The 18,356-nt window shown below is 45.1% G+C and overlaps 1 protein-coding gene across 1 annotated transcript in view; it reads right to left on the bottom strand.

Annotated features, from left to right (window-relative positions):
• Positions 1 to 11,018: 11,018 nt before the first annotated feature.
• Positions 11,019 to 18,356, bottom strand: part of ST18 (ST18 C2H2C-type zinc finger transcription factor) — a 92,264-nt gene continuing 84,926 nt past the window's right edge. Inside the window, exons 21-24 of the mRNA XM_057736998.1 lie at positions 18,038 to 18,126; positions 15,488 to 15,591; positions 13,304 to 13,447; positions 11,019 to 11,159 (exon numbers count right to left, since the gene is read on the bottom strand). Of these exons, the coding sequence (XP_057592981.1) occupies positions 11,019 to 11,159; positions 13,304 to 13,447; positions 15,488 to 15,591; positions 18,038 to 18,126 (478 nt within the window). The remainder of the gene's footprint in view (positions 11,160 to 13,303; positions 13,448 to 15,487; positions 15,592 to 18,037; positions 18,127 to 18,356) is intronic.

Genomic DNA, 18,356 nt, shown 5'->3' with positions numbered 1-18,356 from the left:
CCCTGACCAGGGATCGACCTCGCTCCCTGCAGTGGAAGCGCAGAGTCCTAACCACTGGACCACTAGGGAAGTCCCTATTACTGGCATTTTTAGAAAAAGACTTCAAATATTTTAGGGACTATTAAAGGACATTATTAAGAGAAAATATTCTGGGTCTACCAAATAGAGGCTGGAGATGAATTGATTATAAATCGACTAACCAGAGCTTTTGGCCAAATTCAACCAGAGAAGAAGCAGAACTAATTTCCAAATGGACTATTGTATAGGCTTGACTGGAAAAGAGTCATGAGTGCAAAAAAGATGGAAGAAAAACAAATTTAAATGAATTGCTGAAAGTTGTCATGGTCTGTGAAATCCATGTAAATTCGCCTCCCCTTTTAGTGAGTTCTTCCCTGTAGATCCTGCAAACCGGCACTTTCACTAAAGGGTAAGGCAATAGATGCACAGTGTACCCTCACCAGATCAGGTGCTGGAGGAACCAAGTGCACAAGCAGCCCCAAAATCCTGAGGGAACATTCAGGGAAAAGATGCACATGATGATAGGAAATGAATTTGGAATCAAGAGCATCGTGGGAAATGTGCATGATTCAGTCATAGGAACAGGCTAAAAAAGGCTATTGAAAAGTTGATTCACTCATTGTGCAGGGCCAGATCCAAGTGTAATTGCAGTGGAGAAATTAGCATTCCATTACAGCAGAGCAGTTTTGAAAAACTGTGTCTTGGCCAATTTGTTTCTCTAAATCTGTATAACATTATCGAACGTGAGTCAGGCGGTAATATTTTTCAGGCTCTGCCTACTTAGTGCCAAAACCCCTAGATGCAAAGTGAAAAAACTGCATTCATACAGATGCAGATGTTTTCAGCTCTACACCAAATATCTCACCTATGGTTTTTTGCTATTATGAATCATAGTTTTACATGTTTTCGGTGAAAAAAACCCAGTGATTTGCTTGTTAAGTAAGGTTTTTTAAGGTGGCGCGTAGAGGGTGACAGTCCTGCCACTGGGCTACCTGTGAGAATTTTAGGATTGGGGTCTTTTAGGACCCAGACGTTTTAGCCCCCTCAAATTCAGTCATAGCCATTAGTGCATATAAACTTCGGGCATATGCAATCCTTTTAAGGAGTGCCTGATAATTGCAAACTTCTATTTTTTAGGAAGAAAAAAGACATCAGGATTGTAAAATAATAAATCAAAAATATTTTTAAAATAATGACTTTTAAAATTGTGGTGAGAGGAATGCTATTATTTGAAGAACTCTCACCCAATTCTACCCTGGAAAAATGAGTCACAGGTGATGCTCTACATCAAATGGGCTCAGCAGTGGAGAATGACAGGTGCCTAGCTCAGCGTCCGTTCTCTTCCTACTGAGTAACAGAACTCTGAACTCCAATTCTTGGCTATGTATATTGTTATCGAAAATGAAGGATTTCATTTAGAGTTAGCTAAGTCTATGTGACTAGTTCTGAGCAATGAAAGTGAGTACAAGTGTTATATGTGGTGCATGGGATGGATGGCTAAAGGGATCTGCTAACCTTTGTGGGTCCTTTTTTTTTGCTGTTTTCTCATTCTTTCCATCTTTCTCTTAGTATAGGATGTGGGTGAGATGGCTGGAGCTCTAGCAGCCATCCTGGCTCATGTGATGACCCTGAGGAGGCAACCTAGTGATAGGATGATATCTCAGAAAGACAGATGAAACTAGATCCACATTGGACTGCCTGCCATCCACCTTCTTGAAGAAGAGAAAGCAAGAGAGAGAGAAACCTTCCTATCACTTGTGTTAGCATTTGCTGTTGTGTTCAGCTGAACCAAATCTAACACAATTACTCTCTATTTCTATTAAATTAGAAAACCCTAATTATAAGTCTTTCAGACGATAGTGATTGTTTGGTGGCTCTGGCAGGAAGCTCTGGATGTTTGAATTGAACACAGACCCAGAAACAATGGTGATATTTCTCATTCCTTACTAATTTCAGTTCTTCAAAGGTATTCCTGTGATGAACACCTCACCCTCAAACAACAGCTGGGAATGGCTTCCTAACCCGTTCCTTGGCTGTGTGTGTCTCTGAAAGCATTTTGGAACGTATTTGATCCTAGTATGGTTGATTTTACTCTTTGAAATGTTTCTTTGAACTTGGTATCCTCCCAGTTTCCTACGTGGTTGCTTTTGCTCAGGCCCTCACCATCTGCTCAGCTTTGCAAGAGCCCTGGCAACTTCCCACATTTGTCTCCACCATGTACTTCACCCCCCACCCAGATCCAAGATTTTTCTCAATCAAGGATCAGGTTCAGTATAACGAGGTGGGAGAACCATGGTGTTTGGAGTCAGACAGACCTGGGTGTAAATTCTAGTGGTTCCACTCACCAGCTGGGTGTTGTGGACAAGTTATTTAACTTGTTGGAGACTTCAGTAAAATAAAAATACAGCAGCTTGCCTCGTGGTGGGAGATGCTCTAAGGTCACATAGGTTCTGCATTGGCAGCTCTGGTTTTCATTAGACATCCTTCCCGTGCTTCTGCCCCAGTGCCCTACTCATCAGTTTCACTGCACTCAAGGCTCACATGTGGGTCAGCCAGGGGTGGAGGTTGCTTTCTAATTAACCCTTTTCATGGTGCCCAGACGGATGCCATTGTCATTGATAGGTAACTGGCTTGTGCCTGCTGCATTCTGAGCATGTGCCGTGTCCCCACGCCCAGGAACTGGCTACCTGGTCCCCACACCTTTCCTGAGGCCACCCCTGTCTGCTCTAGAGCCTCAGGATTCCTTAAGCCCACAGTAAAATCTCTGCAACTTTACCTTGGCAAGCAGAAACTACCACCCACCCCCCACCCCACCCCACACATACAAGTTTACCATGTAAATCGACATGACCTTCCTAGCCCAGGGAATGCCACCCAGGAAGACACAGCTGCAAATAACTACCTTGTTCGTGTCAGGAACTTCCCCCACATCCACTTACGTGAATATTGGAGCATCACCTTCAATACCCGTTTACTCTCCCCTCTTTAAACTATGTTTGTTTGTTTTTTTTATTTAATTGGCTGTGTTGGGTCTATTTTTTTTTTTTTTTTTTTTTTGCTGTGCACGGGCTTTCTTTTAGTTGCAGTGAGCGGGGGCTACTCTTCATTGTGGTGTGCAGGCTCCTCATTGCCGGGTCTCTCTTGTTGCAGGAGCACGGGCTCTAGACGCATGGGCTTCAGTAGTTGCAGCACATTGGCTCAATAGTTGTGGCTCACGGGCTCTAAAACACAGGCTCAATAGTTGTGGCGCATGGGCTTAGTTGCTCTGAGGCATGTGGGATCTTCCTGGAGCAGGGATCGAACCCGTGTCCCCTGCGTTGGCAGGCGGACTCCCAACCACTGCGCCACCTAGGAAGCCCTACTCTCCCCTCTTAACCAGGGTCCATGATTATACCCTGAACTCTACCCAGTTTGGCTTGTCCATGGAAAGATCTGCCCTGAACCATCAACAGCCACCTTCCCCTTCTCCTTCAGGAGCAGACACTCTCCTGTAGACCCCTCACCCACAATCACTGTTGCTTAAAGGATAAGGAATCCACTAGATATTTGTTTGGTTCCCTTATTTCGGATCAGTTCCTTAAGCTTCCAATTCAGCATCGTATGCAGATATGTACTAAAAAAAATTATTCCAACTATTACAGTGACCTTTTAAAACATAATTTGGTCATGTAGATTGGCAATTGTTTACAAAAAAGCTCAAATGAGTAGATTTTCCGGTTGTGTGAACATATTCGATACACTTGTAGATCTAATGGTGCGACTGGCCACTCCATTTTTTTACCTGAACACATAAAAATTATAATAGTTCTCAGATGTTTTCATCATTTGGCAAATTCTCCCTCAAAAAAATGAAAAAGGGAGAATAAGGGCATTGTGCTTTCTGAGCTGCAGAAATTCACTCTTGTTTTTTCTTCTTGAAAACTCCCAGGCCTCTTACAGAAGGAATGGCCAGAGAAGGCTGTCCAGGAGAAAGCTAGTGAGAGCCACACGTGGACTTTACATTTTCCAGCACTTCCACTGAAAGTAAGCACAATGAGAGGAAAAATAATTTTAAAACTGTATTTTATTCAACCCACCATATCTGGCACATTTTTATGTCACCGCATGGCAGCAGTCTGGACTCATGTGGCCACTCCTGCTCAGGAAGGGGGGGTGGGGGATAGGAGGGGGCAGGTGGGTGGGGGCGGCCATGGACAAGCAGATTCTCGGGGGACCAGGAAGGGGCGCCGTGGACGACGGCTTCAGCAGAGCACATGTGACTCAGCCACTGGGTGACTCCTTTTCACAGTGTGTAATGATTGTAGTAATTCATAGCTCTCAGAATTGTTGTGAGAATTAAAATCGCGTGTGCAAAGCACTTGGGAAACTCCTGGTGAATGTTAAGCATTGAATAAATGTTAAACAGACACACGTGAGCACACACACACACACCTCTTTTTAAACCCTTGTGGGCGCTTGGCAGAACCTGTGGGAACAGTAAGGCTCTGTGCTCCTCCAGGGCCTGGGAATTAGCTTCCGTTGTTGCCCATGAGGGATTTTCATTCACTTTTAAAAAGCCATATGACAGGGACAGATCATTATTCTATCTTTGTTTCCTCTCTCTTTCTTCCTCTCCCTCATCCTTTCCTTCTTCCTGCCCTGCTTCTGCTCATTATTTACGTTCTCACCGCTGATCCAGGTGACTCTCTGGAGACAGAGAGCACGTGGGGAGAGGAGAGGCATCCGTTTTCCTTTATGTTCACAGATGTGCCCAAGAGATTGTTGGAAAGGTTTAGAGTTAAGCTTTCAGATTTCTGGTGAGTCAAATTGAGCCACTGACATTCCCAGTTACTTGTGGCTGTGCAGGAATTCCTTGGGTCTGTCAAATGCTATGCCCGCAGAAAACACAAATCTTGATTAATTTAACCCTGACAGCCCCCTGAGGAGGAGGCAGGGGTGTTCATGTGGTTTGAGGGGGGCTCTGCCTGTGAGAGTATGATTGGCCCCTGGGGGGCATTCCCCACCTGCAGGTTTGGAAGAGATGCTCCCGGCAAAGTGGGGGAGGCAGAGCGCATCTCCAAGAGTGAACAGTCATTTTGGGTGTCTGTTGTCCAGAGAGGGGGTGTTTCCAACGAGAGCAGGTCGAGTCCTTCCCAATCAGATACATGTGTTGTTGAGAAGCTGCTGAACAAGTGATGAAGATAAGTTCTCTAAATCTGTGACTCTGATTCTGTTTTGTAAATAAGTTCGTTTCTATCATTTTTTTTTAAGATTCTGCCTATAAGTGATATCATATGATATTTGACTTTCTCTTAGTTCACTTAGTTTGATAACCAATGATTAGGGTGTCACATTTGCATGAGGTGCCTGTGCAAGGAAAACACATCACAGCAGTGTGGGTGGGATGTGACAATGATGTTCCTTTGAGCAACTTTATCCAGACCTGTGATTAAACTGTCCCGTCCCGCCCTCAGGCTGTGATCTGAGGCAGGTTGGGATGTTGGCTGGGGAGTTGGGCGTTGGCTGGACGGTGCTGGTGGCCTGCAGAAAGGACAGGAGCTTCCCTGGGGGGTCAGAAGCAGGTTGAATCCTGACCCTGGACTTATCTCTGGGGCATCAGGCAAATTCTTAAGTCTCCAAGTCACACGATGCTGATGGTAACACTTCCATCATGTTGTGTCTGGGAAGCCGTGACAACAGATTCAGGAGTTCAGGACACCAGGAGGCACCGTTGCCACATCAAGATTTAGGGATATCCCACGTGTCTGGGCCCGACAGATATCTCTTCTTTTTTCTTTGATGTTCAACTTGGAAAACTGCATAGCAGTATTTATGATAGCTGGCCCTAAAATTCCATTCTTAGTTTTAGACCTAATAGAAATGAGTAAATACCAACCAATATCGTAATTCTTTTTTTTTTTTTTTTGATATCATAATTCTTGACTAATTCTTGTTTTCTTTCTTCCAGGTGAGACAGCATCTAACCAGTTAGTAGACAGATCCCCATGGGTTAGATTTTAAAACCAATGGAAAGTGGTCCAATCTGGCCGTACCTTTTCTTAGTTTCGGGGTCTTGGGCAACTTCCTAACTTTTCTGAGCAGCAGTTTCCTCTTTGGTGTCACTGATATGATATTTACTCCATAAATGTGTTTGAGGATTTCAGGAGCTAAGTGTCCAGGCATCGCTGATGGGGTCTGACCGGCAGACAGTGATTAGTCCATCACTGTCTGCTTGCTTTGCAATTATCTGCTCAGTAAGGAGAGGAAATAGCAGGGTACTATTTCCAGACTACATTATAATGAAAGTAATGTATAGAAAGAGATGTAGAAAACATGAGTTCTAAGAAGACTAGTAAAATATTTATGCACCATGACAAGTTAATTTTTAAAACAATTTTTAGGGAGGCAAATCAAAGAGTCATTTAGGCTCCTCTTTTCACTCAGAACGTGTTTCCGCTGGAAACATTTTACTTCTGTGTCTAAAGACTCCAGGACCTCGCATAGGCTGGTGACAAAGGGGTCCATGCAGCATCCTGAAAACAGTCACAGCAAAACTCGTTGTCAATTTTTATTTCCTGCTATACATCAGAGGCACAGCACTGAACACAATTTTGTTGCCTTAGGGTAAGAAATAGTAATTGTTTGAGTTGGTGGAATGCATAGTCTCTAATAGAAATCCGATCCTGTCATTCTTTGCTTTTAGATCTTTCTTTGGTACTCTGGGGTCTGGGTGTAAAAATTACAATTCTTTACCTTTGATGTTTATAATGTGACTCCCTCTCCTCCCTGCCGGGGCTTTTTGCCTCATATCGACTCACTGCTCACTAGTTTTTGGATATTTTAATTACCTGCTCAGTGGATGACTGTCTCACCATCATCTTCTGTAGGTGCCATTCGCGCTGCCTGCAATGCTTTTCTTCTGACTTGCCAGCTCATCTGTCACCAGAACTTTTCCCAGGAAATCAGAGTCAGGGGGATGCCCTGCACGCTGTTTCCGCAGGAGCCTGTGTATCAATCACTCATTTCCATGTCCCGCACCAGGCTGAACTCACGTGGGAGTGGGCCCGGCACACGTGTCTTCTGATGAAATGTCTGTCATATGAACGTGGGACTCTTACTCACCACTGTCTTCCTATTTCCAGTAGGACCAGTTCTCCTCTTCTGCCATGTCAAGTGACAAGGGGGCAGACATCGCTCGCTGATGTGAGATTCCAGGCCGGGCAGGATGCACAGACCCTGCAAGGGGGGCACTGAGAACTGCAGAGCAGATATGTGACTTGTGATCCACTTACACGCTGGACCACATGTGCATCTTTTTATTTGTTTATTTATTGGCTGTGTTGGGTCTTCATTGCTGCACACAGGCTTTCTCTAGTTGTGGTGAGCAGGGCTACTCTTTGCTGTGCTGCGCTGGCTTCTCATTGCGATGGCTTCTCTTGTTGTGGAGCACGGGCTCTAGGCACGTGGGCTTCAGTAGTTGTGGCACGTGGGCTCAATAGCTGTGGATTTCGGGCTCTAGAGCACAGGCTTAGTAGTTGTGGTGCATGGGCTCAGTTGCTCTGTGGCATGTGGGATCTTCCTGAAGCAGGGATCGAACCCATGTCCCCTGCGTTGGCAGGCAGATTCTTAACCACTGAGCCATCTAGGAAGTCCCATATGTGCATCTTTATGCATAAACTTGGTGATTAAAAGCAAGCTGCATATATTCTGCATTAACCGCTGTGCACCAACTCCTGTGACACAAAGGTCTACCCAAGTACCCTGGCTTTCCTCTGGGGACCCAGACTCCCCTTCAGTCAAGTTTGCTTTATCACAAGGATGACATGGGTTTTGTTTGTTTTGTTTTGTTTTTACCACATTGAGTATAAATGGCAACCAGTCCTAAAGATGTGTAAAACTGGGCAGGAACTGAAAAATTAAATTAAGCTGTTTGACATGAGATAGGAAAAACATGCAAGCAAGAGAGGTGCTGTCAAGAATTCATTCTTGAGACTTCCCTGGTGGAGCTGTGGTTAAGAATCGCCTGCCAATACAGGGGACACGGGTTCGATCCCTGGTCCAGGAAGATCCCACATGCCGTGAAGCAACTAAGCCTGTGTGCCACAACTACTGAGCCTCTGCTCTAGAGCCCATGATCCGCAGTAAGAGAAGCCACCACAATGAGAAAGCCATGCATCACAACGAAGAGTAGCCCCACTCGCCACAACTAGAGAAAGTCCACACACAGCAATGAAGACCCAATGCAGCCAAAAATAAATAAAATAATAAAAATAAAATATAGCTTTTAAAAAAAAAAATAGTTGATTCTTGTCCTTGAATCTGAGTTCAACTGGCTTGTAGCAACACACAGAAATACTCGGCATCCAGAGTGGTGCCGGCGTCGGGGGTGTGGGCCTCTACCCTACTGCTCACTAGATGCAGGTGAATTTCCTGCTGGTATGAACAAAGGTCTCCTGACCTAGAAGGCATCTGCCGGTCTGTATGTGTATTACTGAACCCAGGCTGGGACTGATTACCAACTGGCAAAAGTCCTGTCCACTTAGGGTGAAAAATAAGCCAGGCAGACTGGTTGACAGACCCCAAAGCATCCGAGCAACTCAAAGGCTCGGGTGTGCCCTGCCCTTGCTGAGCCCCCAGCGAGGGGGGGGGTGTGGTGGAGGGGAGGGCACAGTGCTTTCCATGGGATGGCACTGCATCTCCACTAGCTCGAGAAAGACCACAGCGAAACTCTTATCAATTTTTATTTCCTACCATACACCAAATGTACAGCACTGAACACAATTGGTTGCTTTGATGTAAGAAATATTAATTGTTTGAAGAAACTGTATACAAACAAACTACTTCAAATTAAAAAAATGCATACATCATTGCCTTTTTGTTGTTTACAAAAGACCCAATTTACAGTAGCAATCATTAACAGAGTGGAAAGGAAAAAAAATTCAGTGCACATTACAAAACAGATCAAGTATAAAGGAGGCAAATAAATACAAACATCCTTCACAAAAACATCCTGTCCAAACTACTCAAACACAAATCAATGAACCTGAAGTCATAGTAAATTATGGTAATAAATACATAGGTCGGTAAGAGATATCTTTTAAATTAAATAAAATATATAACAAACTTGTTAAAATATTTAGCAAATTAAACTTTTGTCTTTGTAATAAGTGAACTCATTTGTATGCATCTATCAAGGACTGTATAGCAAAATGTTTGCAAGTACATAACTTTAATAGAAAATTTTGTTTGGTGTCCCGTTTATAATAGCACACACACAGTAGCTCTTTTTTTTTTTTTAAAGTTGATTTTTAAATACCCACCGTTCCTACCTAAGAACAGACATCTCATTTTCACTAGACTAAGAGGCAAGGGTTCAAATGAACCCCAAACCAAAGATAAGCCCCACTTAATACAGAACAATGACCAGTGTCATGGGGTGAAAGCACCGTGGGCGGTGCTGTAGTTTGTGCAGTAACAACGGCGGAAAACATCAAGCCTGCGAGAGCCATCGCATTCAGTCTACACACCCATGAGGCTAAGAAAAATAAACACTTTGTTACAGCACAGAAATCAAGCCCATTTACAGGGAGGCACGTGGCACACCTGGGGTGTGTGCACAGCAAAAAGGCAGTTTAGCTGGTTGTCTATACCTTTTTCTTAAAAAAAATAAATATAAAAAAACTTTTGAAACAATGTTTAACTACTTTACAATCCCTGAAATAGACATTGCCTTTACTATAGCAACCACTGAACTCTGATCCATCCGGAAATGTGAGATTGCGGGCTCAATTCTGTGTCCATGTGTGTCTGTGGGTGTGGGTGTGAGTGTGTGTACTTTGCAACACTTGTCGTTCTGCAGAGACTTTTGTCAAACTGAAAGCTGTCTGGTTGCCTAAGGAGACTGAGACAATGTCGCCAGTGTTTAAAGCAATGACTCAGATCCGGATACCATTTGTGCGTGTGTGACTGTATTTTCCATTCCTTTCCAGTCAATCCAGTAAGATAAATGCTATTTCAGGGGATATGGTATCTACACAGTTTTCCATTTGGATGCGTTTACATTTGCTAAGTACAAATCTACATCGATATTGTCCCTTGTATATTGTACCAACGTACGGCAGGAAAGCCTGGCCGGTCACATCAAGTCTTATTTTTCATCTTGGGGTAAGAGCTGCCAGCTATCTGGTGTTACTTGAAAAACAAATGGACAAACCTGCATCACTAAAAAAGCTTGTTTCTTTAAAACACTTGAAATAAATAATTCATATAAACTAAAACCAGGCAGCCAAGTCGAATGCTTTGCTGATTGCTCTATTTAATTATTGCTAACAAACTGGGAACAGGCTGTTTTCCAGACTACTGTGCTTCTGTGAGGCCGCACATCCCACAGGTGGGCGCCTCTCTTCTTGCTGTCCCTTCCAGGCACCTTACCCAAGCCTGTTTATAAATACAAAGCCAGTGAAGGGGGTGGGGGGCGGGGGGTAGAAGTGTGCGGGAAAAATCAAACTGGACCTTCGTGTAGTCCTTAGACAAGGATTTCCTTCATTCTTTTCTGTCTCCTCCTTTAAACCCAGCAAGATATGTGATTTGAGAATAGCATTTCTATTTAAATTCTATTGGAAAATAAATTAATAAACACACTTGTAAAAATATGGCAGACTTCAAAATGCAGTTAAAAGATAAAAAAACTCTTTGATTAGAAATAAATAAAATATAAAAATGTCACATTTATTTTACATACACTGTACAAAAAAAAAAAAAAACCCAAAAAGAGTGCAATGAAGAAATAAAAGAAAAATATATGAAAATAAATAAGATCTAATATTTGACTGCATTGCTTTTCATCCAAAGAGTCTATCATAGTTTTTCTTTCCTTTTCACTTCAGCTGGGGGAAAAAAAAATTAGTGCAACGTTGCAATTGTGAATGCAGTACAGCACCTGCGGCCTTTGTGGCCCGGGAGCCCCTGCAGCTCCACGTGCGAGGCTGCTGGTGGAGAGGCCCGCAGCCAGCACTGTGGTCCTACACGTGGATGCCCTGCACCGCCTGCTTGATGCTCTCCAGCAGAGCCTTGCACTCCGGGGAATAGTCCCGTTCCAGGTTGCTGTACATGTCTGTGAGCGTGTTGACGTACGCTTCAAAATTCTGCTCACTGATGGGCCCCTGGAGGAGGACAAAGCACACGGCACCAGTCACGTGACCCAGGCAGCTGGGAAAGGGGGAGCAAGTGCATGGAAGGGTACCATGGCTCTGGAACCAGGGAGAGATGGAGGGAAGCAGGGATGAGTGTGTGATGGGCTCACTCTTCACTCAGTTAATGGGGTGAGTGTGACTGACTGTCCGTATTTTGGGGTCAGTTTGCAGCCACACCAGGGGGAGGGCTGGCTGCTGGGCTGGGCACCTCCCAGCCACCTCCCTTCTCCTGAGAGGGGATCTCAGCCTCCTGCGCATGTGCTCAGCCCAGAGACCTTGTCTACACAAGGTGAGTGTCGGCCAGGCGGGAGGAAGGCTTTGCTTGTCCAAAAGCTTCCTCTGAAAACCCTGGGCTGGGGTTTCAGGGATGTGAGGCTGGGTGAGGTGCTCCCTCACCAGCCGTCTGGTGGGAACTGTCCTCTTTCGTCCTCAGACCCTGTTTGTCCATGTTCCCCTTGAGGGTCAGAGTCAGGTGTCCCCCTCTCTGTCTTTCCAGGTGGAATATGGGATTCACAGAGTCAGGTCTGTTCACCTCCTGCTCTGTGTGCATGTGGGCACCTCCTCTCCCTAGCGTTCTGGCTCAAGCAGAGCAGCCCCTTGAAATGTGGAAACTGCACGCACGCGTGTAAGGAATGAGCAGCCTGGGGGGATCGCCGCTGCACCACTTCTGGGGCCTGCTCTTCCCAGCTTTTTGGAAACATGCCTTACTCATCTCACTAGACGCTTGGAAGAAGGGACCTGTAAAAGATGTCAATGCTAAGGAATCAGGTATTATTGTGATTGCCGCTGCCGAAGAGCTTGGCTTTTTCAACGTGAAGCTATTTCACTGTGCCCAGCCAAGTGCTGCCTCCACCAGCATCTGACCCTGGTTTCTGTTCCCTTGTCCTTTCTGCCTTTGCTGTGTCATGGCTTTCTAGCCAGACGAGGACCCGGGTGGCAGGGTGATAAAGGCCACCTTGCTCGTGCTGGCTTTGGAAACTTGATCAAATTATGTAAGTCTCTGAGCCTCCATTCCCTCCCCTGTAGGAGGCAAGACCAGTGCTGAAAATAAATCGTGAGCATTTACTGTGACCTGCCCTCACATCACCACGAGAGGGCCTTGTATGTAACTCTACAAAGTACAACTTATCTTGCTGAGTAATGATGATTCTCATGGTGCTGTTGAAGAAAAAAACACTACAGAATACAAATTTGAAGCATGAGTGAGAGAAATGTTAAGAAATAATAACAAAAAAGAAATAATATAACAATAATATTCAAGAATTACCTTAATACTGGCCATAATGGAATCATTTATTTTCCTTTGGGTTCTTTTTTTTATTACATTATTGATTTTTACAAAAAAGTATTGATTTTTTTCTTATCGTCAAGAGACATATTTGGAATTGGTCAAGATGAGGGCTCCATGCTGGAAAGTTGGAAAAATTGAGAGATTTCCTGCTTTTAGGAAAACCAATCCCATTTCTTTATTAAATTGCTGCTTTTTCAAACCCTTCTGTGTATAAAATGTGCAGCTTTAGAAAACTTGTTCTAAACATGCCTGTAATGAGGAAATGAAAGCATTCAACAATGCAGCCCCTCTTCCACCTGTTTATTATATTTGTGAAAATGTAGAGGAAACTAATTTTCTATGAATTTTAAATAGCTGCAATGCCTCAAATATGTGTTTAGCTTTTGGAAACAGGATGCCTTGCTCACTTTGGTGCTTTTTATTCTATATGAGGAGAACTTAAATATGCTCTTCAGACCTAAAAGCACCAAGTCACATTTTTTTTTTTACAGTTCTTGATTTGGGTGGATGGTGCAGATGGCTGGGTCTCAGATTGTGCAAGCCACATCAGCAAGCTTTCCACTTGGAAACAAACGTTTAGAGAGGGAGCTTTGGCTTCCAACTTTCACATTACTTTATAAAACAAGTTTCAAATAAACCCTCATCATCTTTGAATGACTCCTGCAGTATCAGACACCCTTGGTCGTGATGTAGGGTAAATGTAAATATCAATCACATTCACAGGGATGACGTGTGGCTGGTGGGTCCCTTCGGAGCCAACCCTTCCGCCACAGCGCTGGGAGCCCTGGGAGCCCTGGGATGCGGCCACGCAGCCCGGACTCACCATTTGTGGCAGCTGGATGTCGGCGAGGCTAGAGATGAGGGCCTGGCTCAGCCCTGCCAGCTCCCGCAGTAGGCTCTCATTGTTCTGCTCTATCAGTTTGTTCTCCTCCTCTATCGTCTTTAAGTTGCTCTCCATAGACGTGATCTGCAATGGAAAGAACTTGAGAACGAGGGAAGCACTTCAGCTGAATCCAGCGCCGAGGGCGGCAGGCATGGCCACTGCGGCCTCCCCCCCCCCCCAGCCCCCCATCGTTCTGAGGGCTGGAACCACAGTCTCTCCCAAATGTGCATCTTCAGCCCAAGGTCTCCCGTGGCTGCAGGTCCAAGCCTCCACGCGGCTGCAAGGTGGATGCGTGCTCAAAGGAAAACCTTCGCTATTTCCCCAAACCTGCCCCCTACATGGCCCCCTCCTTCCCAGCTGATGGCAACTTGCTTGCTGTGCAGGCCTGGGAGGCATCTCTGACGGCTCTTTCTTGCTCACTTCACCTCCACTGGGCTCCCCTTTCAGAGGGCCCAGGATGGAGCCGGTCCCCACCTGCACTGCTGCCCTAGGGTCCAGCCACTGTGGTGACCATGGACGCTGCACCTGGCTGGGCGCCACCCAATCTCTTGCTGGGCCATCTTCATCCCACCTACTAACACAGGTCTCTTCAAATGTCAGGCAGATAGTAGGTGAAATATGATCATGGCTCTAAACCCCAGGATGGTTCTGCGTTCATGTAGAATAAAAACCAACAACTTAAACATGGCCTGGTAAGCCCCGTGTGTCCCCAGGGTCTCACCTCCTATAACCCCAGGTCACTCACCTGCAGCCACACCCACTCCCCTAATTCTCAGAACGCTGGGCCTTCTGGAGGGTTAGGGGCTTTGCACTGGCTGCTTGTACGGTTGGAAACACTCCTCACCTTCCTGCTCGGCTGACACCCCAGCCCCTCGAGTCTTCCCAAGTGGTCTCTCCTCCTGAGGCCGAGCCGGCTCTCTTCTTTACACTGAACCCGGCTGCGCCTCCCCGCCCCCGCCGCCATGCGACGTGAGTTATCATTTATGGTTTTGTTGTTGTTTCCTGCCTCCTAGACCGTAAGCTCCACGAGGGCAGAGGCCCTCACTTTCTTCACTAACGGTTCTCAAGACCAATTGTCATGGTTTGTGAACCCATGCGTGACACTGTTTTGCAGACATGATTGCTGGTAATGGAAGATTATGACCTGGTCACGCTGAAACCTGCTTCTCAGATGGACCAAAAGCTTCTGTCTTAGGCCCCTGTGAGTGAGAACTTCTGAAAGTCAATAACCTCGGAGGCCTAAACTCCATGTTTCCAGAAAGGAGAGAAGGGAGAAGTCACGTCAGCTTAACTTTATCTCATTCTTCTCCTTCTGATTTATTGCAATAGAGTTACTATTTATTGCAATAGAGTAAAAATCTTGGACCCTGGTACTCCCTGGTGGTCCAGTGATTAGGACTCGGGGCTTTCATTGCTGGCGCCCAGATTAGATCCCTGGTCAGGGAACTAAGATTCCTCAAGCTGCATGGTACAGCTAGGCTTAAAAAAAGAAAAAGTCCTGGACTGAACTTTTAACTTCCATGTGGGTAAATTTGACCAGGGGTTGGGCAGACATAAAACAGGAGAATGCAGAATTGAGAAATTGCTTGGATTTTCAATAAAGAATCTGTCAGGAAAATCTCAGAAAAGATTTGTTTCTATCAAAGACTGACTCATTCAGAGGTATTCTAGAAAAATTAAATGCGAAAAGTTGCTCTTTTTACTTGAATTTCAAATAAAACTAAGTCCTCTCATATCTTCTTGTGACAGTTTTTCTAAAGCACCACATGCTCTACAGACTCTGCAATTATAGGATGATCTGTCTTATTTGCTTACAAAGCCTTTGGTGCACCCCAGGCATCAATGTGAGCAGCTTCGCCTACAGCTGCCAAACTAGCGATGGCCCCCGGAGATCTGCGTATTCAGGCCTTCACAACCACTGTTTTGGGAGACACACTCTGTGTGTTCATTGCAAGAGACCAGTCTGTTTTTCATCACAGGGTTTGATAGTTCAATGTGTTGCCTCCACTTAAGATTTTGATTACCTGAAGATAACTCATTGCTCTGCTTCCTTCCTCCTCCCTCCCTCCCTGCCTGCCTTCCTTCCTTCCTCTCTCCTCCCGCCCTTCCTTCCTTTTTTTTTACCTGTGTCTGGAGTTTCATCATATCTGCTTCAATTTTAAGGTTGGACTCGTTAAGTTCCTTTATTTCTTCATCCAAATGCCTAATTTCTTCATCAGTCTCTATACCTGTAAAAAGTCAGACTCAGTTCAAACAGAAAATAGGAGACTGTGACAAATCTGAGTCCTTCTACGTTTAATCTCTGGTTTGCTAAGTGAAAATGGGACTTTACTTTGATTTTTTCTTTTTTAGTTTTTAATTTTTTAAGAACTTTTATTGAGATACAGTTAACAGACAATAAACTGCATATATTTAGAGTGTACAATTTGGTATCCCAATCTTCCAATTCATTCCCCCCGCAACCCTCCCCGCTTTCCCCACTTGGTGTCCATATGTTTGTTCTCTACATCTGTGTCTCTATTTCCAGGACTTTAATTTGAAATGTTGAATTTTTACCCAAATCCATATCTAAGATGCTAAAAAAAAAGTGGGTTCAAAGAGTTGCAGGATTTACTTCCTTGGTAAGAAACGCCCCAGGGTTTAACGTAGCTCTGCTGTGTTCCGGGTCTACTGCTGGAGAATTCGCAAACAACTTCTCCTTTGAATGTGGCTGGACCCTGTGGGGCAGGTGTCATCATCCCTCCCTCCCTCAAAGGCCAGAGCCTCACAGAGGCTAAAGGAGGCCACCTGATCCCGATAGGGTTGCATCACCTGCCCGGGGCCAAAGGAAGGGGCAGAGCCGGTCTGAGTTCCAAAGCCCGGGCGTTCCCCTTGCACACCGCTGCCAGGACGTGGAGACCTGGGTTGTCCTGGTTCATGACCAAATGTGCCGGACCTTACAAGCCATTATTAGAGGCATGGGGGTCCTGGCAGGTGGGCTTGAGGCCAGGGACACTCAGCTTGGCTTCTCCACAGACCCGGATCAGGGGCAAATGATGTCTGGGGGGCTTTGGAGTTCAGATGCTGCCTGACTCTTGTCCTTGAATGTGGGTCACTTCCCTTCCTTAGGCTTTGGTAAAATGTTGTGAGAATGAATGCAATAAAATACAAAGTGCTGGATATACAGCACATTCTCCATGAATGGGAGTTATTTTCCTTTCACTCTTTTATAGGAGGAATACGAATACATTTTAAAGATTTTAGAAAGCTGAGAATTGTGGCTCATATTCAGGATGCCAGAAGCAGGATTTAAGGTCATCTCAACAGTCCAGAATGATGAGTCTAAACCAAGAGATGGGGACTTCCCTGGTGGCGCAGTGGTAAAGAATCTGCCTGCCAATGCAGGGGACATGGGCTTGATCCCTGGTCTGGGAAGATCCCACACGTACCACAACTACTGAAGCCCACATGCCTAGAGCCCATGCTCCACAACAAGAGACGCTACTGCAATGAGGAGCCTGCACACCGTAACGAAGACTGGCCTCTGCTCGCCACAACTAGAGAAAGCCTGCGTGCAGCAACAAAGACCCAACGCAGCCAATAAATAAATAAATAATTAAAAACAAAGATGTTTACTAAATAAATAAATAAATAAACCTAGAGATGACAATTCAGAGGCATACGTGTGAATGCCAGAATTTAGATTTAATGAGATCAACACCTGGGTGCAGGATGGGGAGAACTGACGGTCTGCGTGAAAGAGCTCCAGGCTCTGGTGCCTTCTTGGGGTGTAGCTCTGAGACACAGTTCATCACCTACTGAAGGTGGACCTCACATGCTCCTCGGTCCGGCAACTCCGTGCCTAGGTGCACACCTGAGACAAGGTGCACATGGCATGTTGTTCATGGAACACAACCTGGAAACAAGCCACTCTACGAGTCACACATGGATTTAAAAGAGGGAGCAATGCTTTCAGAGAAATAAAGCAGCAACAGTTCAGAGTCCCTGGCTCAGTTCTACTCCTGTGCCAAAGACACTATCAGATAAAATCCCCAAAGTGAAGGCTTCGCCTTCGTCTCCCGGACGCGTCAGGATGACGCTGAAAGGAAACAACATGACCCGAGACAATGCTGGTGAGAACTCAAGAGAAGCACTCAAGAACCAAAGACACACAGGAGGGTCCAAACACAGACCTCAGCTCAGCCGCTGTGCATACCGAGTGTACTCAGGGGCTGACACTAGGAAAACATGTAGAGAAACAGAGATGGGGCACTACATTACACCATCTGGGTTCACTGTAAAAATGCCAGTCTGGGTGTAGAACAAAATTTAAGGGTTCAAACACAAACGTCCCAAACTTGAAATTCAATACAGGGCTTATACCAGGAACACACACACACACACACAGGCTCATTCAGAAAACTGTCATTTTCAGGACTGAAAGACAAAAGTTCAGCCAGTGAACCCTAATTCATCGAGTATCATTGCTAGATTTTCTCTCTTGGAGATCCTTATTAAAAAGTAAGGGGAAAAAACCAATAAGAAATTGCTTCTTGGAGAGAGTTGCAGTTCAAATTTGAGGAAAGCTTCCTTCTGGCCTATTCAAGTTGTACTTCCTGATAAAGGATGGTTTGGATACGGGATGCCTTGGGGACCAGGGTCCAGACCTCGGGAGTGGCTGCCCTGCCCTCTCACCTCCAGACGCTTTGACCTTGATGGTCATCAGTTCTTCGGAGACCTTGCCCTTCTTGATGGCTTGTGCATTAAGAGGACAGCCAGATAAGCTGAAAAGAGAAATTACACCGATTTGTGAAAAACATATTATTCTTACAAAAATTAAAATTTTGTGTTCACTACTTAAGTCTTTGCCTGCCTACTCATTACATTATAATCTGCAGTCTCTGTGCAGAAAGTAACAATATCTATTGAAACAAAAGCAAAAGGCCCTCAAATAATGTAAAACATTTTGTGTTTTTTTCTTAAAATACAAATAGCTACTGTTGATAATTACCCC

Source organism: Hippopotamus amphibius, chromosome 5, assembly GCF_030028045.1.
Source record: "Hippopotamus amphibius kiboko isolate mHipAmp2 chromosome 5, mHipAmp2.hap2, whole genome shotgun sequence".
Classification (NCBI taxonomy): domain Eukaryota; kingdom Metazoa; phylum Chordata; class Mammalia; order Artiodactyla; family Hippopotamidae; genus Hippopotamus; species Hippopotamus amphibius.
The sequence above is the reverse complement of the archived record's forward strand: the minus strand, read 5'-3'. Positions and strand labels throughout refer to the sequence as shown.